At 45.2% G+C, this 21,385-nt stretch overlaps 2 protein-coding genes across 6 annotated transcripts in view; one reads left to right on the forward strand and one right to left on the reverse strand.

The window, feature by feature from the left end:
* Positions 1–4,915, forward strand: part of TRABD2A (TraB domain containing 2A) — a 59,053-nt gene extending 54,138 nt beyond the window's left edge. For 4 of the 5 annotated variants that reach the window (XM_017892978.1, XM_017892981.1, XM_017892982.1 and 1 more), the window contains 2 exons: positions 2,347–2,598; positions 4,467–4,915. In XM_017892978.1, coding sequence (XP_017748467.1) covers positions 2,347–2,598; positions 4,467–4,650 — 436 coding nt within the window. In that variant the 3' untranslated portion in view covers positions 4,651–4,915. Of the gene's footprint in view, positions 1–2,346; positions 2,599–4,466 lie in introns of those variants that run through there. The other variant, XM_017892983.1, reaches the window with a different exon arrangement.
* A 2,046-nt stretch (positions 4,916–6,961) lies between these two features.
* Positions 6,962–21,385, reverse strand: part of DNAH6 (dynein axonemal heavy chain 6) — a 327,840-nt gene continuing 313,416 nt past the window's right edge. Inside the window, exons 72-78 of the mRNA XM_017892976.1 lie at positions 20,380–20,509; positions 17,958–18,085; positions 13,991–14,176; positions 13,384–13,456; positions 12,391–12,542; positions 10,444–10,666; positions 6,962–7,250 (exon numbers count right to left, since the gene is read on the reverse strand). Of these exons, the coding sequence (XP_017748465.1) occupies positions 7,147–7,250; positions 10,444–10,666; positions 12,391–12,542; positions 13,384–13,456; positions 13,991–14,176; positions 17,958–18,085; positions 20,380–20,509 (996 nt within the window). The 3' untranslated portion in view covers positions 6,962–7,146. The remainder of the gene's footprint in view (positions 7,251–10,443; positions 10,667–12,390; positions 12,543–13,383; positions 13,457–13,990; positions 14,177–17,957; positions 18,086–20,379; positions 20,510–21,385) is intronic.

Here is a 21,385-nt window from a genome sequence, read left to right on the forward strand (position 1 = left end):
AAAAAAAAAAAATAAAAAAAAAAAAAAAAAAGATGGCACAGAATCCTTCTTGTAACCTTGTGCAGGTCAGTTTCCTCTCCCGGGTCTTCAGTTTCCTCAGTTATAAAGTAGGTGTTATGATTCCTTAGGACTCCTTAGCTCAGAAATATGAGGGAAATAAAAACTAGGAAGAGTAAAGCTAACTTCATCCTGAGCCCTACTCTCCAACCCCCACCCAGGGGTATTAACTTGGCTCTTAAGCCCTGGCCTTGGCTACCTGGAGTTTCTGGGGTGAGGTCTTTGTTGTGAGTTGAACAGAAACAAAGCTATGATTTGTCTCACTGTGAGGACCCACTGTTTCAAGCCATAGAACACAGCCCTAGTGAGATTGAGACCATGTTCCTTGCTAAATCAAAGCAACAGACTTTTCTTCAGTGCCTACCATGTACCAGGACCTGTTTGGGTCATATGGAGGCTAAGGATGACAAAGACATAGTCTCTGTCATGGGCAGAGGGCTTGATGGGCATGGAGCTGCCTGACCATCTGCTCTTGAACCCTCTAGGACAGCGGCCCCCAACGTTTTTGGCACTAGGGACTAATTTTGTGGAAGACAATTTTTCCAGGGGAGGGGGGATGGTTTTGGGGTGAAACTGTTCTAGCTCATATCAGGCTTTAGATTCTCATAAGGAGCGTGCAACCTAGATCCCTAGCACACACAGTTCACAGTAGGGTTTGCGATCCTATGAGAATCTGATGTCCCTGCTGATCTGAGAGGATGTGGAGCTCAGGTGGTTATATGGTTGCTTGCCTGCTGCTCACATCCTGCTGTGTGGCCCATTTCCGAACAGGCCACAGATTAGTGCTAGTCCATGGCTGGGGGCTGGGGACCCCTGCCCTAGGAGGCCACCTGAACCCTAGAGAGCTGTGATGGGGGCACATTCCCTTTTGAGCTCTAGTTTCTTTGTTGTAATAATGAAAGGGTTCATTTAAGGGGCATCACAGTTATGTACCAGGCATTGTGCTGGGCTCAGGAGACAGTAATAATATATTAAGCCCTGTCCTCCAGGAACCTTCTAGCTCTGACTTCATGTTTCTGGGGTCCTTAGTCTCAGGTTCAGAGTAGGGGCCTTTTTAAATCCTTTGCCATTTTAGGAATTCCCTTCTTCTATATTTTTTGCCCAATATAAGTCTTTCCCTTTTTTGCTTTCCTTCTTGTATACCTTCACCCTTCCTCACACAAGGCCATTAATACTAACTGACTTCTCAGGCTCTGCCATGTTGTGGCTCAGAACTGAGGCCCACTCTGGTAAGGCAGATGGTTCATCAAGGCTGATTTGGAGTAATTGAGTTCTTACATGTGCTGATCAGTGGCACCTACATCATTGGACGAGGAAAACCCTAGACATGGCACATCCACTGCTCCCCTGCCTCAGGCAGATGGGAGTTTCAGGACCCTCACTCCCTACCTACATCAGGAGACAATGGGATTGGCATCTAGTAGAATTCTTCTCTTTCTGCTCCCCCATCCCCTTCACCAAACCCTTGACAAAAGTTCTGTTGTTGGAAGAAACTTGGTCCTTCTAGTAGCTTATTTCTTCACACTCAAAGTATTTGGTGACTACAGTCACCTTTAGGGGAAAACTAGAAGTGAGTCTGAGTTTCCCATTAGTTGTGAAAATATCTCTTTGGGAAAGATGATTTAAGGACAAATCTGTGATTAAGTGGTTTGAAGACAGTCCTGAGAGCCTCTTCCTGAATAAAGCCCTCATGAGGGTACAGAAAGGATTAAGAGGGTTAAGAGCTACTTCAGTGGTTTTAAGCAAGTGGCATTTAAACGTTTTCCATCTGTCTTTAAAAGCTTTACTGTTCACTAGTCAGAGTGGTGACATTTGCCTGTATTTAGGAGGCAGAGGCGGGAGAATCACTTGAGCCCAGGAGTTTGAGGCTACAGTGAGCTATGATTGGGCCACTGCACTCCAGCCTGAGCTACTGAGAGAAACCTGGTCTGTAAAAAAAAAAAAAGCCATAATTGTCAGTGATTTTCTAGACAGTGCTGACCTGTTCATTGTTGGAAAAGCACAGTAATTACTGTACATGTAATAGTTTAAAAATCTTGAATCTTTCTCCCCAGGACTAGGGGATTTGGAGAAGGTAGAGTGAGGATATCTGAGGGGGAAAAAAAAAAGGCGTCAAAGAGATCAATTCCCAAGGTAATTTCAAGAACTGGGTAATTTCTGCCCTTCCTGGCCAGCTTGAACTTTCAGGTTATCTGCCGTCATCGTGAAACCTGAGGTGTGAGAGAGCTGGGGAGGGCACCATGCTGTGTGACCCTCCTCCAAAGACCTCCTCCTTCCACTTGTGTACAGAGGGAAGAGTAAAAAGACCTCCACACAGCCCACCCCGTCCACCTTCTTTGCTCCAAAAGTGCCTACCCCCGAAGTACCGACACCGGAGGCCATATCCTCGGTGCACTCAACGCTGCCGCCCCTTGTGTCCCGGCCTGGAAGTGCCCACCCTCCCAGTGACGCCGAGCAGAAGTTCCGGAAGAAGCAGAGGGGGCCACGGCGGAGGCAGCGACTCCGGCAATTCAGCGATCTGTGGGTTCGCCTGGAGGAGAGGTCAGGCGAGTAGGCTGGGTCGGGTTGGCATCCACCTTTACCCTAGTGAGTGGAGCCAGGAATGCCCCTCACACTGGTTGCAATGGGAACCCCCCTCATGGAGCAACCTTTCCCTTTCCTCATGACCCCAGGTACCCTTTTTCTGTCCACTGTGACAGAAGCAAATCCAGATTTAAGGTGGTTGCTTCAAGCCAGGGCAAGGGCAACATGTTTATGCTTGTTAAAGAACAAGTTTCCGGGTAGGATGAGTCTGTTAAAAGTGGAAGGCATCTGGAAAGGTTGCAAAGAACTTGATTTTTCAGATCTTTCTCCATGGCAGATTTAGGGAGAGTGCCATAGATTTGCAGAGCTGTAAGCAGCTCGGTAGGAATGGGCATGTTTAACTCCCACATTGTAAGGGAAGAGTTGTGACCCTACACTGAATGTAGTCTCAGAGATGGCTGGGGAATAGATCAGAGGTGGATAGGCAAGCCTGAGTCTGCAGGGCACAAAGCTTCTAGAAGAACTACCCCAGAGAGGCTGGGAGCAGGAATCCAGTTAAATTAATCTCAGGTTTATTGAGTCCCTCCTTTGTGCCTGCTATTGTGTTGGATGCTGTGTGTATGGGGCCAATCAGACACAGGCCCTGCCTTCATGGAACTTGCAGTCTGGTGAGGAAGATGGATTTTTGAGTAGATAATCTGCAATGGAAGTGTAAGGTGCTGTGGGTGTGTGTGTTTGTGGTGCATGGTGTGTGTGTGTGTGTGTGTGTGTGTGTGTGTTGGAGGTTACTACTTAGGGTCAGAGGTCAGGAAAGTCTTCCCTTGAGGAAGCATCCTTTTGGCTTATACTGACTAGAAGCCAAAGTGGAACCTTGTGAATAGAGCTTCTGAGTCTGGATCAGTAGATTCAGGGATCCAGTGCCTGCACAGGTGCTTAATAAATGTAGAATGAGTGAGTGAGTGAGTGAACAACTGAGTAGGGAAGGGGAAGAGTTGAGGGCAGAGGGAACAATGTGAAAGTCTGGTTGGAGGGAACGATTGTGTTGAAGAAGCTGAGATAAAGTAATTCTGACTGGGGCCTGGGAAGTGAAGGAGTAGTGGGGTGAGACGGGTCTAGAGAGGTAAACAGGGAGGGAAGTAGGGAGCCATTGAAAGGTTTGAAGCGGACATGTGAGATGCTGTGTGATTTGCATTGTAAATGGACAGAAGCTGGCAGCCAGATGGGACCTGGAGAACGGGGACAGCTTCTGATGGTGTTCATGTCCCACGGTGACTCATGAACTATCCTCCATTGACAGAGGAATAAATTGACCTGTTTAGTACTTTTTCCAACAAGGCCATTGGTGGCCACGGGGTTGGGCACTTTATACCCCAGCTAAGTTGAAAGATCTGGGTAAGCCTGAGGTCATGGGCCCCTCAGCTTGAACTGTCTTGACCTGGTATGCCTTCATGCTGTGCACATCAGGCCTGGACTTGGGCAGGTGAGAGAGGCAGAGACCCAGGGAGGAATCTGCATGGTCTGGCTCTGCCTCTGTGGTGGCCAGTGAGGAGGGTCCCTGCCTAAGATTGCCCAGAGGCTAGTGATTAGCAAACTTTGAATTGGGCCTTATACGAAGACTTTCACTAATCTTTGGATGAAGAACCAAATAGCCAGGGACAGTTGGCTAGTCTGCTGGTCTTAATATCCTCTGCCATTTGGTTTTCTAGTAGCAGTGGCCAAAGACATGAAAGAGGACCAGAGATATAGGAAGCCTATTAACATACTAATACCCATTCCTTTCTTTAAGGAGGGGAGATGAAGAGAAGCTGTGTGGGCATTTGGGGGCCTTGGCGTGTGCAGTGGTTTCTGCTGTGCCTTCAGACTCTGTCTTTCCCTTTGCCTCCTAGTGACATGGTCCCGCAACTCCAGGTCCTTGTCCCGGACAGGCACATCTCCACTGAGCTGCAGATCCCTCGCCATGGGCATTCCCACCACAGCCAGATGGTGGCCAGCAGTGCCTGCCTGTCTCTCTGGACTCCTGTGTTCTGGGTGCTGGTGCTGGCTTTCCAAACAGAGACACCTCTCCTGTAATGACTGGAAGCACCAGGCTAAGACCCTGACCCCTCAGACTTGAAGGATGGCCATTCCTGTACTCCACATTCTGGTCTAGCCTTGTTGGGCCCAATCCAGGAGAAGAGACTTCTCCTGAAAAAGAAGCCCAGTGTTGATTCTTCTCTTTCCAAGGAATGAGACTTTGGGTTATCCAACTTTGGGTGGAGGTGAACAGTTTTGTAACATAATGAGTTGTGTGAAAATAAATTATAAATGAGTTGGATGAAAATAAAACCTTTTTTTGGTGCAGATTTTTATTCATGATGTGTATATATCAGGCAGACAACTTCTTCTCTCACACCCTAATCCTTTCACTGCTTCCCCTAGGCCCTGCACTTCTCAGCTGCATCTCTGATCCCTTCTGGCTCTGGCTTTGTATCCTGACCCTTTCCTCTTTCTGCTCCCTTTCTTTGTGCCACTCTTGGTTCTGGATGCAGGGGAGTCAGTGGGCCATGGAACTTGTGGTCTGCACCTCTCTATTCAAGCTCTGGTGAATAGGGTGCTCCCTATGCCCTAAGAGATGCTTTCATTTTGTATAATGTGTGTGTCTCACTGAGAGGCTGGGTGGGGGTTGGGGGGAGTGGGTAGGCTTTGTCAGAGGTGCTGTGCAAGAAAGTGGTTTTCAAACTACCCCCAATCCCCATCTTGTTATTTATTATTCACATGTTTATTGTAAATGTCTTTTCTAAATACAAATCTTATTGGGACTCTCTATAAAATGTGTACGAGTAGACTTCCCCAGTTGATCTGAATGGGAGCTTTTAACCCTGCCCAGGTGATGATCTCCCTCCCCTAACCACCATGGTTCCAGATCAGGGTCTCCCACCTGTGGCAAGCGTCCTTTATGGTCCTGGGCTTCTGAGTAGCCCACAAAAACCCTAGGTAGAATGTCTGTCCAGGACTTGGGTGGGGTCAATAAGAAGTAGTTGTATTTGTTCCCTAATCTGGCTTAGGGTAAGGCTGATTGTCTGGATTTGTAGCTCTGGCTTCCCTTCCTTTTCTGAGGCTTTTGTGGGTTCATGCTCAGTTATTTCCAGGGCCCAGAAGATCTCAGTGGCCTTACTGAAACAGTAGTGTGGTGGCACTTAAGATCCATGTCCACCACTTTGGTTTCATTCTGCACCATCTGTATTGCAGGGGTAGGCGGGCAAAAACTCCCAAATCCCCCTGCTGCTATGTTCGATTCTCCTAATGAGATACACTCATGGGATATTTGGAGAACAAAAGTGGGCAGAGGGAATTTTCTTGAGCAGGGGCATGGTTATGTACAGGCTTCAGCAGACACAAGTTTGTGCAGTGGTCAGTCTCTGTAGCCCCCTCTATTCCCCTGCTTCAGCGTGGAGTAGCTGTGAGGTTGGCACAGTTTTTCCTTCAGGGTTCCCACCTTGGAGTACAGATGGTGCGATGCCTGATATCAACTCTTTTACTTCTGCAGCGGCAGCCATTCCTGTGACCATGTTAGCAACTATTTCTGCTTGAAACACCAAGAGTAGTTTCTGATTTGTGCACTGATTTCTGGCAAAAGTGCTGTTACCTGCTTCTCTGCGACTGGAATCTACTCTTAACTTCGATAGGTATGGGGATGAAGCGGGGAGGCAGAGATACATGGGAGGGCTGACTCTGTTCCTCCAATTCTTTGTAAGAGGGTGGTGTGGCTCCCACCAAGGGCTCAATCCTAGCTGGGTGATTTCCTTGTTTCTTGGATCACATTATGGCCGAGGAAGCAGGCAGACCATTATTGGCAGGACCAACACAAGATGGTTTGTCACACTGGCTGCTCCACTTGAGAACTGAGCCACCAGTCTCTGCTTTTGAGGTGGCAGAGGCTCAGATGCACCTGACTGGGACTTGGTTAGTTTTCATACAGAGTCATCCTAAAGTGGAAGAGGAAAACCCCCCATACTTGGGCAGGATTGGCCTGCCCTTTTGTGAAAGCATAGGCTCTTCCAAGGATTGTGATGGAGCCCCACAGAACAGGGAACTGACATCAGAGGCCAACTTCTTATTATCCTGCTCATTTGCTCTACCAGTTGTGCTCACCGCATCAACCTCCCATGCACTGGATGCTGAGAGCCTTAATCTAGTCTAGAAATGGAAGCACCTGGGGCCTTTCATATCAGGGTGAAGAGGAAAGGAGCCTGTGCGGGGAAGCGAGTGCTGAGTCCTGACTCTTCCTGGGGTGGGGGGGGGTCCCAGAAAGTAACTGATGGGAAGCTGCCTCTCACTTAGGGTGGGGGAGCAGGTTTAACAGGTGGGTGTTGAACCCACTGCTTCTACAGCGGAGCTTGGATTGCCAACAGAAAGAACTCAAACACTTTATTTTAAGGACATAAGAGAAATAAAAGTCACACTTAATACCTTTAAGTCAAATCAGAATTAACACCTTTTTGCTCACATATAAGTTATTCAAACCTTTTGCTTCCATTAGGAAAGATCTCTGGCCTGGTTCTTTTTCAGTGCTGAGGTGGCACCTTTTCATTCACTCAGCTGGCAGAGCAAAGCTGATCCCTTGGCAATCCAGTAGTCTTTGGACCGCTTGGAGGGTAAGAGGACGGTTACCACAAAGTTGGTTGAATGTCCTAATTAAGGATATAGGGAAAAAAGGGTTGTTACTTAGAGAATAACTTCCTCATACCGAGAGGCTACAAAGAGTCAAGACATCTGGGTTCCAGTCCTAACTGGACAAATAGTCCTTTATGGGTCGTTTTATGCTCTATAAAATGAAGATTTTTAGAACAAATAATTCTTTAGGACTCGTCCAGCTTAGACTTCATAGAACTTTTTTTTTTTTTGAGACAGGGTCTCACTCTATCACCCAGGCTGGAAGTACAGTGGCACGATCTCAGCTCGCTGCAACCTCTGCCCTCCTGGGTTCAAGTGATTCTCCTACCTCAGCCTCTTGAGTAGCTGGGGCTATAGGTGCATACCACCATGTCTGGCTAATTTTTGTATTTTTAGTAGAGGCGGGGTTTCACTAGTTGGCTAGGCTGGTCTCAAACTCCTGGCCTCAAATGATCCACCTGTCTTGGCCTCCCAAAGTGCTGGGATTACAGGCATGACCCACTGTGCCCGGCCTAATCATTTCTTAATAACCAGGATTCAAATGAGTTTCATATCTTGCAACAGTGATGTGTCTCTTAAATCTTTCAATTGGTAGGTTTCCCTCTGCTTCTTTTGCTGCCCCCTTGTAACATATTTGTTGAAACAACCAGACTGTTTGTCCTGTTAAGTTTCCCAGAATCTGGATTTTGATGACAGCATTGCTGTGGTGATTTTAAATATATTCCTCTCTTCCTGTAAGGGGAGGTTAGATCTAGAGGCATGACTACATTCAGGTTTGAGGTTTTATTTTTCCTTTATTTTTGTTTTTTTTTGAGACAGGGTCTCATTCTTTTGCCCAGGCTGGAGTGCAGTGGTTTGATTATGGCTCACTGCAGACTTGAACTCCTGGACTCAAGTAATCCTCCTGCCTCAGTCTCCCAAGCAGCTGGGATTACAGGTGTGTGCACCACACCTTGCTAATTTTTGTATTTTTTGTAGAGACAGGGTTTCGCCATCTTGCCCAGGCTAGCAGGTTTGAGTTTTACGGCAGGAATACTTCTTTGGTAGTACGTACTCCTATCAGGAAGCACACTATGTCTGATTGTCTTTCTTTTTTGGGATATTAGTGGCCATTGATGACTACTACATAGGACTACCCCTCCTTTAAATAGCTGAAAAAGAGTTTCTTTTGATCCTTGTACAAGATGGGGTTTCTGTCACAGTTTCAGATAAGGTTAGGTTGTTGGTCCCCTCTCCCAGATTTGTAAGAATTCTTTATGCCAGGCTTCTATAGTTTGGATGTTTGATCCCTCCAAATCTCATGTTGAAATTTGATCCCCAGTGTTGGAGATGGGGCTTAACGGAAGGTGTTTGGGTGATGGGGGTCAGATCCCGGATGAGTAGATTAATACTCCTTGGAATGGGGGGTGAACTGTCACTTTATTAGTTCTTGCGAGAGCTGCTTAAAAAGAGTCTGGCGCCTCCCTCCCATCTTGCCTGCTTCCTCTCTTGTCATGGATCTCTCCGCACCAGCTCTCTTTTGCCTTCTGCTATGAGTGGAAGCAGTCTAAGGCCCTCACCAGAAGCAGATGCTGGCACCAGCCTGCAGAACCATGAGCCCAGTAAACTTTTCTTTAAAGTTACTCAGCCTCAGGTATTCCTTTATAGCAACACAAACACAAACAAACTAAGACAGCTGGATTTTTTTTTTTAATTGAGATGGGTGTTTCACTAGGTTGCCCAGGCTGGTGTTGAACTCTGGGGCTCAAGTGATTCTCCCACCTTAGCCTCCTGAGTAGCTGGGACTACAGGCACGTGATACCACACCTGGCTAGACAGCTGGATTTTTTTCAAAATAGAAGGTCAGTGATGATGAATTTAAAGCATTTGTACGTTCAAAACTGTCTTTATTCACTTCCCTTTTGGAAGATGGTTTGGTTGTGTTTTGAATTCTGGTTCAAAGGTATTTTCCCTCAACCCGTTGAAGGTGATTCTCCGTTATCTTTTTATATGCACTGTGGATAATGAGAGTTGACTGATATCAATCTGATTCTCATTCTCTGGGATTTCAGTTCCAGCATATATTATACATTGTCTCTTCTCTTTGGTTATTTTGAGAATTTTTTTTTGTCTCTGACAGTCTTAAGTATCACTTTGGTATATCTAGGTTTCTTTGAAGATTTGATTACTTGTTGTATGTTGCTAAAAATCATTCCTTCCACTTTGTGAGACCTCATAATCTAAGGATTCAAGTGTTTCTTTAGTTTTGGGAAATTACCAGCCATTATTTTTTCAAATATTCTCTCTCCTCCATTCTTTATTTTCTCCTTCCAGGTTGCCTAGAAAACTAGAAAAACGTTGCAAATTCTGGCTCCTCCCACAGGGTCACTTCTTCCCCCTCTCACTATGCTGTATTCAAGGCGACTTTCCCAGTTCATTTTCTCTGTTCATTCTTCAGCTGTCCCTCGGTGTATCTGTTGAGGTGGCTTTCTTTCTGTCTGCTTTCTTTTTTTCAGAGCTGTATCTCAGTTTCAGATCCACTCAGAGTTTTGCATCAGGGCTTTCCATTTATTCATTTGTTTATTTATTTATTTGTGACGGAGTTTTCGCTCTTGTTACCTAGGCTGGAGTACAGTGGCCCAATCTCGGCTCACTGCAACCTCTGCCTCCCAAGTTCAAATGATTCTCCTGCCTCAGTTTCTCAAGTAGCTGCGAATACAGGCACCTGCCACCACGTAGGCTAATTTTTTGTATTTAGTAGACAGGGTTTCACTATGTTGGTCAGGCTAGTCTTGAACTCCTGACCTCAGGTGATTCACCCACCTCAGCCTCCCAAAGTGCTGGGATTAAAGGGGTGAGCCACCTTGCCCAGCCTATTCATTTATTTTAAAATCTCTTTTGTGATGAGTAAAATGGATTTGGTGAGAAAAGAGAGATTTTAGTGTCTATTCAGACCACCATTTTGAAAGTGGAAGTCTCTACTTGTTAAACTCTATCTTCTACTCCTTAGATTCTAATAGAAGCAATAATTAATTCTATAATATTAATCTACAGTCAGAACAAATAGAATTTATAATTACATTTATGAATTTCGTATGTTATAGGCGGCTTCATTTTAAGTCTAGTTAATTGGCCCAAGGGAGATCTTGAGCCAATTACAGCTCAGTGTTTGGACTTTGATGGAAGATTGCATTTGGTCATTATTTGAACTAATCTTAAGAACATCCTCACCTGTGGTTGAGAGTGTTCCTGCCCGGGCTCCTGTTTTATAAAGTGGGCAGTGGTAAAGTGTTGGGCTTGGCTCATAATTTTGTTGTGGTTCAAAATGCACCACAGGCAGCATTGGATTCATCTGTCCGGGCAATGCGTCTTCTACCACCATTTCCTTATCATCCCATCGAAAAGCATCTATGAACATCCCATGAACAAGAACACCATCCTCGGGAGAGGGCAACTGAAAGATACCCACAAGTCTCAAAGTGAGAGGGGGAAAAGGGATCAGCAGGTGTGAGTCACTTCCTATGTCCCACATCCTCACTAGGTAATTCTAAAAAACACTCTATACATTGCTGTTATTATTCACATCTTAGAGAGGTCAATCTTGAGGCTCTGAGAGGCAAAAAAATGTAATAATAATGTAATGACTTTTCCCCTTTTCATGGGAGGTGGAGGAGTACTGAGATTATCATCTGTTATTCTTAGCAAGGGTTTTCAAGGATTTGGATGCCCTCCTAGAAGACAGATTATATATCTGCAATATTTACAGAGTGCCCATGGAAAATTCCTTTTGTTCTTTCTCTCTCTCTTTTAAAATTATGCTTACTTTTAAATGTTTGTATTAAATAAGAAAGAGGGAGAGTGAGAAACTCTGCCCATCAGAGTCCTGTGATTGGATGTCTCCACCGGTGCACATTTTTTTTTTTTTTTTTGCCAATTGTGGGTATCTGAATCATTCTTCCTCAAACTCTGAGTGGATTTGGCCAATTCTGGCCCCACGTCTTTGGATAATTGGAGCCTCACGTCTGCAGGCAGAGGACTAAGCAGTTTGGATAATACGTAGTGCATTTTATAGTGAATAAAAGGATGGTAAACTAAATTCTTTTTAGCTGGTATTTGTTTTTTGGTGTCCTAAACTTCCTGTTTCTTGGGTGCAGCAGGGTGGGCCTTCCTGTTTTTGGGCTGCCACATATGTTTATGCAGATTTCCCTGAAAACTATCCTGCTACCTACTGGGTGTCCATCATCTGGGCATCCACCCAGAGGAGGCACCTTTTCCTATGCTGAGCCAAGGAGGCAAATGGGCTGACAGTGATCTTGGCTGTTTGTAACAGAGATAAAGCTGTTTAAACACATACTCTGTGTTTAGACCAGTATATGTGCCTGTCACATGACACTGGCTGTTTCCTTTACACCGCACTACAGGCCCGTCTCCTGGTCTGTTGGTGGCAGACATTTGCGAGGTGGGCCAGGAGACAGGCCAGCTAGACAGTCTGAGGTCTCCCCAGATCTCAGAGATTGTAAGGTATTCTCATGGCTCAGCACACATGACCCAAGCAGAGACATGGTATGAACTGGGATGGGGTGGAAGGACAGAGCCCTGGTGGTCACTGTAAACTTCTGTCTGTCAGAATCAGCCTCTGTGGTAGATGGAGTGTGCTGAGCATGGACCAGGGCAGGCTGGTCCTGGAACCTCCGGTGGGGGCTTTAATGTGGGTGTTGCTTTGCCTTCCTGGAGCCTCAAGTTTTCCTTACATGGGAAACTTGATACCCTCTTCTTAAGACAAGAAGGATCTTAAAATAATAAGAGGTGCAGACATATCAACAGTTGCTCCAGCACATACAGCTGGAGAAAGGCAGTGTCAGAATTTAAACTCAGGCTTGTCTAGTTTTTAAACCCTTGCAGTTAACTTCTTGCTATATTGATTCTGTAAGATGAAGAAGGTTACTTAAGTTAGCTAAAAAATAAAATAATATTGCTTTAAACATATTTCTATAAATCAGACTAGTTTAGGCAGTTCCCATCTGGTCATTGCTAATTGGGGAGCTTATCTTGGAGGTGTATCTGCCCTTCCTGCTCCTGCCGATGGGAGGTGGTGGGAGTGGGGCATGGAGGTTGTCTGAAATCTTCAAGGACAGTGGGATAGAAGCTGCTTTGCCGTAACAGCCAGGTGGACAATACCTCCATGTCCATGGGCAGTTCTTGTCCAAATTGCACTGTCTTGGCAGCTTCTATCACTGCAGCTTGATCCCGATAGGTGGGAATTACATTGTATTTGAAACTTAGCTCATCTATAGGCAAATTGTATTTTCGAGCATGATTTTGAAGAGTTCCTGTAATTATGAAAATCAGAAAGCCGCGTTCAAAACAACACTGCTACTCCCCAAGCACTAACCCCCTTCACACAAACCAGGCTGCCCTGGCATTAGAGAGCCTTCCCACTACAGAGAAAACCCAACTCTTAATATCTTCCTCTGAGTTAGTTCACAGGGTCAGGAAGCCTGTGGGTCATGTTGGGAGGTAAGGGCCCAAGGGATGGACAAGCTCTGGTCCTGGTTGGAAAGGGAGGGAAGAGGGCCAGTATGCAGTGCATTGCCCTGACATAAGGGAGACAAATGAGTGAGGCAGTTTCCGAGCCCAATCTCGCTAACGTTAGGATTTTGCCCAGCTTGTTTTATATGGGCTGTTTAATAGGTATGAAGAATGAGAGAGATGAAGGGCTTGGGTCATTAGCATTGAGTTGCTCACAGGCTCTAGCCCCTTCTGAAACGGCTAGTTTCCCCAAGGGCTGATGGAAGCACATCAAGAGAATTTCTCAGAGGGAAGGAAGCTGCTCACAGCTGGGGCCTGAGCAGGTGGACAGCAGATGACGCCCTTGAGCGTGGGTCACATGGGGAACTGAGGCACACTCTGTGTTCATGGAGGCAGCAGTGCCTGCACTTATGTAACTTGAGAGGGGCAGGGATTAGGTTGCTGGGGAACATCTGCTATCTCTGCCATCTTTCCTCTGCCCCCCACAAGTGAGGAAGAGCAGGACCTTGTTAGATTGCCCTATGATCACTAGCCTCATTGTTAAAGCATTAGCAGCCATGTCATTTCCCCAGGACCTCAAAACCCTGTGTATGACAATTCATGGCCTTTCCTGTGGGGTTTTTCTAGGGGAAGCGCTGGTACCTGTTAGAAATCCTTGAGGAAAGAAGAAACCGGAGATCCAGTAGGACTTAGGCTGTCCTCTTTTGAGCCACAACTGAAGGAGAAACATACTCATAATAAACGTTATTTCTGGGATGGAATTTGTTTTCTAAAGCAAAGTCCTATTTGGGGAGAGTTTCTCAGGAGGCAGAAACTAAAGCAGCCCTGAGTTAGTCACCACCCCCATTTCACTGCCTGCCCCGTTCCCCTTCCTGTTCTGCCGGCCTGATGACTGCGGACCCAGAGCCTGGTTATTGTGGGGTATGTGAGAGGGAGACAGCAGCAAAGTTATCTGGGGTTTGGACTCATCTCAGTTGGTCTGTACCTCACTGTGGGGTCCCATGAATTAGAGCTGAAACCCCAATTAATTAAAGTGGAATTAAAGTGGAATGTGGGGATGAGTGGCTAGGGCAAACGATATTATAATCAGTATAAGACGTGTAAAGTGATGCCATTCTGGACATTTCTTTTTCTCTGGGCTCAGATTATCCATCAGTGACTGTGGATATCTTTAGCCAGTGCTTCCTAGGGACCTTAGGCCAACTATGCCATCAGACTCATCGAAACCCAGTGAAAGGAATTTTCTTACATCCACAAACGAGGTCCTCAGGATAAGGTCTTTGACCCACGACCCTAGTGGCTTCAGGGATGGGTAGGCTGTGTTGGACCACAGAGCGGGAACCTGGTTATTGAGGAAACTGTTATACACTTCTTCCATTTCTTCAGACATCACCACGAATCCAGTGATGGCTTTGTTGAGTGTTTCCAGAGAAGTCTGAAAGAACAGAAAAGGGGTTGGTGGGGTTGGTGGCCTTTGTAGATGTCATTATCCAGTGTCAGTGACACACATTCATGATAGCAGGTGCTGCCTTGCCCGGAGGTGCCACTTGCTGGGTTCTGTTCTGTGCACACTGTCTGCTTCCCAGACCCTCCAATATTACATGCATTATTATAATATGTGACCGTTGTGGTGTAACACTTGAGGGTGGCAGTTGATAGTAGAGTCCAATGCGGTGGAAAGAAGGAAGCAGAAATGTCTCCTGAAGCCTGGAGAAGCGGCTGGGAGAAATGCCACTGTCTAGCACTCCTCCAGGCCAAAAGAAAAATAGGCCTGAGAACCACAGAGTGTGAGGAGGAGGGGGGATGGGGAGGGAGAACCACCTCATGTCTGCTCAGGGGGATTCCCCAACCCCAGAGTTAGTGCAGAAAGAGGAGATTCTTTTTTTTTTTTTGAGATAGAGTCTTGCTCTGTCGCCAGGCTGGAGTGCAGTGGTGTGATCTCGGATCACTGCAACCTCCACCTCCTGGGTTCAAGTGATTCTCCTGCCTCAGTCTGCCAATTAGTTGGGATTACAGGCACGCACCACCATGCCCAGCTAATTTTTGTGTTTTTACTAGAGATGGGGTTTACCCTGTTGGCCAGGCTGGTCTCAAACTCCTGACCTTAGGATATCTGCCCACCTTGACCTCCCAACATGCTGGGATTACAGGTGTGAGCCACCGCGCCTGGCTGGAAAGGGGAGAGTCTTAGATGACACTAATCTTCTAGTTGGCATCAGATGGTCTCCTTGTACTGGAAACACCTCCTTAAAACATGTCTCATAGCCTCTCCTCCTCTCACCAGAAGACAGAGGCAGGCAGTAGTCCTGGGAGACACTGGGCTGGAGTGGAGTACAGGGCGATGTTTGCCACCTGGCTAAAGACTAGGGAGTGCATATAGGTGGGTTATGGCCCCTATGGGTCGCAGTGTTGTGAAAATTGCCATATACTGGGAAAATATAATAGGAAGATATTAGAGGCAAAATTTATGTTGACTAAGCAACCAAATAAGGACTGGGACCACACGCACAGTGTCTTAGCGACAGGCACTGTGTGGATAAAACAAGGCTACACATCCTTCCATTCTTTCATAGGTTTATTTGTTGGTTCCCTTCTCCCTGTACCTCTTTTCACAAGAGGCAGTGGTAGAAAAAAGAAGTGTTTTACTTAGATTTGTCCTTAGGATCTGAGGAACCGTCTGCAGCAGAGTGCAGGAAAGAGGCCCTTAGCCAGAGCCAAGATCATCCTCCATGGTAGACCTGGAAATAGGAAGAAGTAGCAGAAGACTCATCTAAAATCCAGAGAGAACACAAAAAATGATAGAGGTGGAGGGAACAGACTGCTGAGACCTTCAAGGTCTGCTTGAAATAGAAAGAGGTCATGTTGCAGTCGATTCTCCCAAAGGAGGCAGCCAACACACAGATATATCAAATGGGAGAAAGAGTACTTCAAAGGCCTTCCTTCCCCTATGGCTCGGAAGCCTACACAGGGTGGCCTTGTCACTCCCAGGACCTGCCCTATCCCACAGTTCTGTCTGGAGGAGAGTGGGTTCGCCAGGATGGCATTCCTGGGTGCTGCTCCCTTCCCCTGGATTTCACATTGCCACTACAGTACTGTCTGGCTGTTCCCAAGGGGAAGGGAAGGTGAGGCTGGGAACAAAGCCAGGGCAAAGCAGGACCAGGCCTTGTGGTCTAAGACTAGAGGTCAGGTGAGGAAGGCCTCTGGCACAGGCACAGCATGCCATGATGGGTACCTCCCTTCTGATGGGAATGCTTGGCTGTGGTTCCTGATGGCCCTGCAGGCCACCTGTCCCTGGGCTCCTCCCCTTAAGCTTCCATTAGGCAAATTCCTCTGTTAGTGGTGGACTGGGGTTTGTTTGACCAGAAAAAGTGACTAAAGGAGACCTGAGAGTCACATTTGTTAACCCGTACATTCAAATATTCATGGAAGATTTAGTATGCCAGTTACTAAGGAAACAAAGATGGCGAATGTAACAGCTCCCTTGTTTTTAAGAAATTCTTTGTTAGAGTAGCCATACTCATAGGTGGGAAATTACAAAAAATGTAATGAATACAGTGGTAGACACAGAGACCTGAGATGACGGGGCCTTGAGGATGGGACCCTAACTCATCTGGCAGTAGAGGGAAGGGCTGGTCTCCAGGAAGACATAATGGAGGAAGTGACATCTGGTCTTGTCTTCAAGTGGGTGAAAGTTCATGATGTGGAAAGGGCAAGACATGAGTAGCATCCATCTCCTGGTGTTCCTCAAAACAACAGCACTTCCTTAGTGTTAGCTGGGCACATAGCACCCCATCTAGAGACTCCTTTCCTAGCCACCCTTGCAGCTGGGGTGTGGCCATGTGACCAAGTTTTGGCTAATGGGATACAAGAAGAAAAGATGTACACTACCACTGGATCACATTTTTATAAGGAAGCTGCTTTTCCTTGCTCGCTCTTTCCTACTTCCCACTGGCTGGCAAAAGGGGACAATTGGGGAAACCACCTTAGACCCAGAAATGGAAGTTGTCTTTTGAGACTGGAAGAGCCAACCTGTTTATCCCTGGATGAGCTCACAAAGCAGAATTAACTACCTGCCCTAGACAGGGCTCCCTCGGGACTGTTAGGGGAGAGTAAAGTGAATTTTTATCTTGTTTTGGCCTATGTTACGGGGGTCTTTATCATAGTAGCTTAGTCTGTACCCCAATTCATTCAATATAGAAGGAAATAAGCCCTGACCCGGCAACCTGACCAGGAGACTGAGAGAGGAGAGAGACTTAGCTTGCTGACTTTGGTGCATACCTGACTAGATGCCACAGTCCCAAGGTGAAGACCACACACTCAGTTGACCCAGGGTCCACCTAACTAACAAGCCTAGGTATTGCCAGCCAAGAAACAACATCCAGAGACTTTGCCTTTCTGATGGGGAACAGGAATGGTCTTTAGCTGTAAAAGATCTCTCCCAGTTCTCCCCCAATCTTATCCCCAAGTCTTGACCTTAAAGTAGGTGTTTGGTTCCCTGATTAGCAGTAACACTTTTCCTGTTAATGCTCAATATTTGCTAATAGTTATTCTTTTTCTCTTATCATAGTTATGCACAGAGAAACTAGAAAGGCCTTTGACCATCATTATCAATGCAAGGCAATGCAGAGAGAAACTATCTATGAACATAAAGCAGAAGATCAAACAGGTGTTTGCAAATTTTCGCGGCATTAAAATCATCCGGAGAGTTTATTTAAAATTCATATTCCCAGGCTCTGCTTCAAGAAATTCTAACTCAGTAGGTCTTGAGTGGGATCAAGGAATCCACATGCTGAACACACCACAGGGGACTCTAATGCAGGCATTCTGTGGCCCACACTGACAGATTCTGGTTTTCACAGTCTTGCTTAAAGACTATGTTATTAAATGCAAACTAGACATTAGGAACAAGCACTGAATTACTCTTGAGTGCTAACGTCTCTGATCAATTTCTAGTGAGTCAACAGAATCTAAGGGTGTAAGGATAAGGAGGAGACTGAGAATTTGTAATGTTACATATTCACTCCATCGTTATTAGAAAATGGGAATACAGATTCATTAGAGAAGGATAAAATCATTTTTAGACTCATTGGGCTTGAAGAGTTGTTAGTGTATCCAAATGGAAATGCTGAAGTGATAGGAACGGAAGAATTTCGTATTATACAATTCTCTACAAAGCTTTGATGCTCAATAGCAATGATGAAAGTAAGCTCTCATACGTGAATTAACTTCAGCAGGTTGTTAAACCGGTCCACTTCCTGTCCAAGAACAGTGGTCAAGGAGTTCGGGCGTCCTTGAGGATCCTTGACGCAAAGGCCCTCAGAAGCACCCTCCATTTCCAGTTTTTCTGAAACATACACAGTGATTCCTCAGGCTAGTCATCATTGATTTGTTCTCACAATATTGCTAAGGCAATGTGCTTATCTTAACATTTTAAAAAAGCCAGCTTTTCTCATTGTTTAAGCCAGACACATAGCATTTAAATGTGACATTTCTATAATTTAGAATGCTTTTGTGATTCACCTGTGTTTATATACAAGTAATCACAGAAAATTAAGCTTAAATTCATGTGTATCAGGACATATATATACTTTTTTTTTCTCAAACACTAAACCATTGCATTTCATTTCTTCCCTTAAAGCATGTTCCCCATGGGTATTTTCATCTTCCCAGCCAGTTTGAGCTATGTGGTCTATGGCCATGGGACAGGAGAAGTAGGTTCTTGTTGCTTAAGTGAGATCATAGAAAGACTGGCTGTGCTAATGTAGAAGGAGGACTGGAAAACAGAAGGAGAAGCCTTCCATTCATTTCCATTCTGGTTGACTGTGGGGAGGAGGTGAGGGGTTGAGAGGGAAGAGGATGAAAGGAAGGTCAGTATGACTCAGTGGTATCTGCAAGTTTGATGAGGGGTTTGAAAGGTTTCCAATGTGGAATGAGGGGGGTTGGCAGGAGGGCACAGGAAGGTGTGCCTCGCTTTGGCTGATTGGGAGGCAGAGCCCTGAAGGGTTCAGTGGCAAATGCTAGCAGGACAAAGCAGTTGCCTGGCAGACAAGGAACATTCCAGAGACTAGACGGTCCAGGGACCCTGAGTCTCCCCATCTACCATACAAGTGTTTAAATCTCCCACTTCCCTGCTCACCTGCACTGCATAGAAAAGGTTGGGAGTAGGAGACAGAGAGAGAGAGAGAGAGAGAGAGAGAGAGAGAGAGAGAGAGAGACAGAGACAGAGACTTAGTGTTTATCCCACGTAACTGGGCATTATTTAAAGGGACTGATTGCATTATTAAACAGGCTCATGGTTCAAAGTGGATGGAAAATGTAGCTCTTCTTTCTCCCTACAATCCACCAAATGCAGGCTCAGATGAAAACAATATGAGCTACGAAAGAGGAAGGAACAGCCTTTTCCTTGCATATTTGCAAAAAGTATGTGTAAACAAACGGCTGTGACATACATATATTAAATTCCTTCTTGACCACACATATTTGGCTGCTGGACAAAAATCCCTCAGCAGTGCCAATGAGTCTAATCCCTTGGGTCTACAGTGCTGTGGTTATATGTCCCTGGTCCTCTCTTTCCACCATTCCTCTCAGGGCTATTTCAAACTCTCAGTTCTTTTGCTGAGCCAATTGCTTTCCTGTCCCCTCAGTCTCAGCAGATGATCTGCTTAGCATTTCACAGTAAAAGTACAAGCTTTATGAAGCCTGGAGAGAAAAATCTCCTAGGTGTCAATGGGATTCCACCAAACAAGTACACGGTCTCTGCAGCTATCCATTCATCTCTCCATCCTTTTCCCAACCAGCACTCCATCTTATATTTATTGATCTTATATTTATTGACTGTTTGCTTCAACAACAGAATTCTCTAACCAAGCAGACATTCTCTTGAGGGCTTGCTTCTAGGAGGCAGATAACTGACTTCTGAAACCACAAGGCTCCTTTTATTCCAAGGGCTTAAGGGCATTGGCAAGACTCATTTGCTGTTTTTTCCTGCCCCAATTTTCTTTTTCCTATAGTGACATCTCTTCCAACCATGAATAACTAAGACATCTAAATCTCCTATCGATTAAGAAAAGTGTTAAAATAGATCTCTTGTGATCATTCAGGAAGACTCTTTCACTTATCAGAAAACAAGGTGAAAGTCATTTAGCCATGTCTTCTAAATGGAGAAAAAATTGAAATGGATTCTAGAGCAGGACTGTCCAGTAGAGCTTTTAATGATGATGGATGTGTTCTCTATCTGTACTGTCCAATGATAGCACTCGAAATGTGACTGGTGCAAATGAGGAAATGAATTTTAAATTATATTAAATTTAAATTTAGGTAGCCATATGTGGCTGGGGGCTATTTTCTTGCACAGCACAGGTCTAGAGACAGTAGAATAATGACACCAAGGAAAGCTCAGGAAAAAGTCTGGTTAAAGTTACGTTGAGCTGGAAACCAATTTCCTCCTAATGCTTCCGGCAGCTGAGATGCTGAGATGCTGTAAGCTTCTAGTCTATAAGTGAAGAGCTCCATGTCAAAAGAGCTCTTTAGGTTAAAAAAAGTCTACATAATAAGCAGGTTTTGACATCTGTTTATCACTCAGTTCTCTGAGTTTATTCCTAAAATTCCCATTACATACAGATTCCTAGAATTATTTACCTGGAACTCTGGCCTGGACAGAAGCAACAAGTTCTTGAACAATTTTGTCATTGCTTTTTCCCTCTCCACCAGTAGATGACCTTGGCTGAACCTCAAGTATGGTGTTGATTAAAGTGTTGGTCTCTTTGTACTGTAATGGCAGTAAGAGACAGAATAGGGAAGACTCAAATTCTCAACAAATAAATTTGCAGCACATATAGTTATTTACAAAAGTAAAGGCAGTTCTCTAAAACAATACTATTTATTTTCACTTTCTTTTATTGTGGTAAGAACAATTACATGAGATCTACCCTCTTAACAAATTTTAAGTGTGGAAGACAGTAATTATTGCTGACTACAGGTACGATGTTGCACAAAAAATTTCTAGCGCTGATTCATCTTGCTTGACTGCAACTTTATGCCTGTTGATTAGTAACTCCCCATTTCTCCCTCTCCCCAACCCCTGGCAACTACCATTCTACTCTTTAATTCTATGAATTTGACTATTTTAGATAACTCCATAAAAGTTAAATCATGCAGTATTTGTCTTTTTGTGACTGGCTTAAAGAAATTTTATTTTCTATCTTGAAGGTAGAGTTGGTAAAAAATGTGGTCATTGGAAATGCCTAGTACATAGTTGTTACTGTCATACTAAAAACTTTTTGGTTGAGCAACAGTGTAAATGTACTTAATGGGCCGGGCCCAGTGGCTCATGCCTGTAATCCCAACACTTTGGGTGGTCAAGGCAGGAAGACTACTTTAGCTCAAAAGGAATTGCTTTAGCCCAAGAGTTTGAGACCAGCATGGGAAACACGGTAAGTCTCTGTCCCTACAAAAAAAAAAAAAAAAAAAAATTAGCTGGTGTGGTGGTGTGCACCTGTGGTCCTAGTTGCTTGGGAGGCTGAATGGGGAATAGCTTGAGCCCAGGAGTTAGAAGCTGCGGTGAACTATGATCTCACCACTGCACTCTAGCCAGGGCAACAGAGAGAGGCCTTATTTCAAAAGGAAAGAAAAGAAAAATAAATAC

Source organism: Rhinopithecus bieti, unplaced genomic scaffold (assembly GCF_001698545.2).
Source record: "Rhinopithecus bieti isolate Rb0 unplaced genomic scaffold, ASM169854v2 scaffold_23283, whole genome shotgun sequence".
In the NCBI taxonomy this organism is placed as follows: Eukaryota; Metazoa; Chordata; class Mammalia; order Primates; family Cercopithecidae; genus Rhinopithecus; species Rhinopithecus bieti.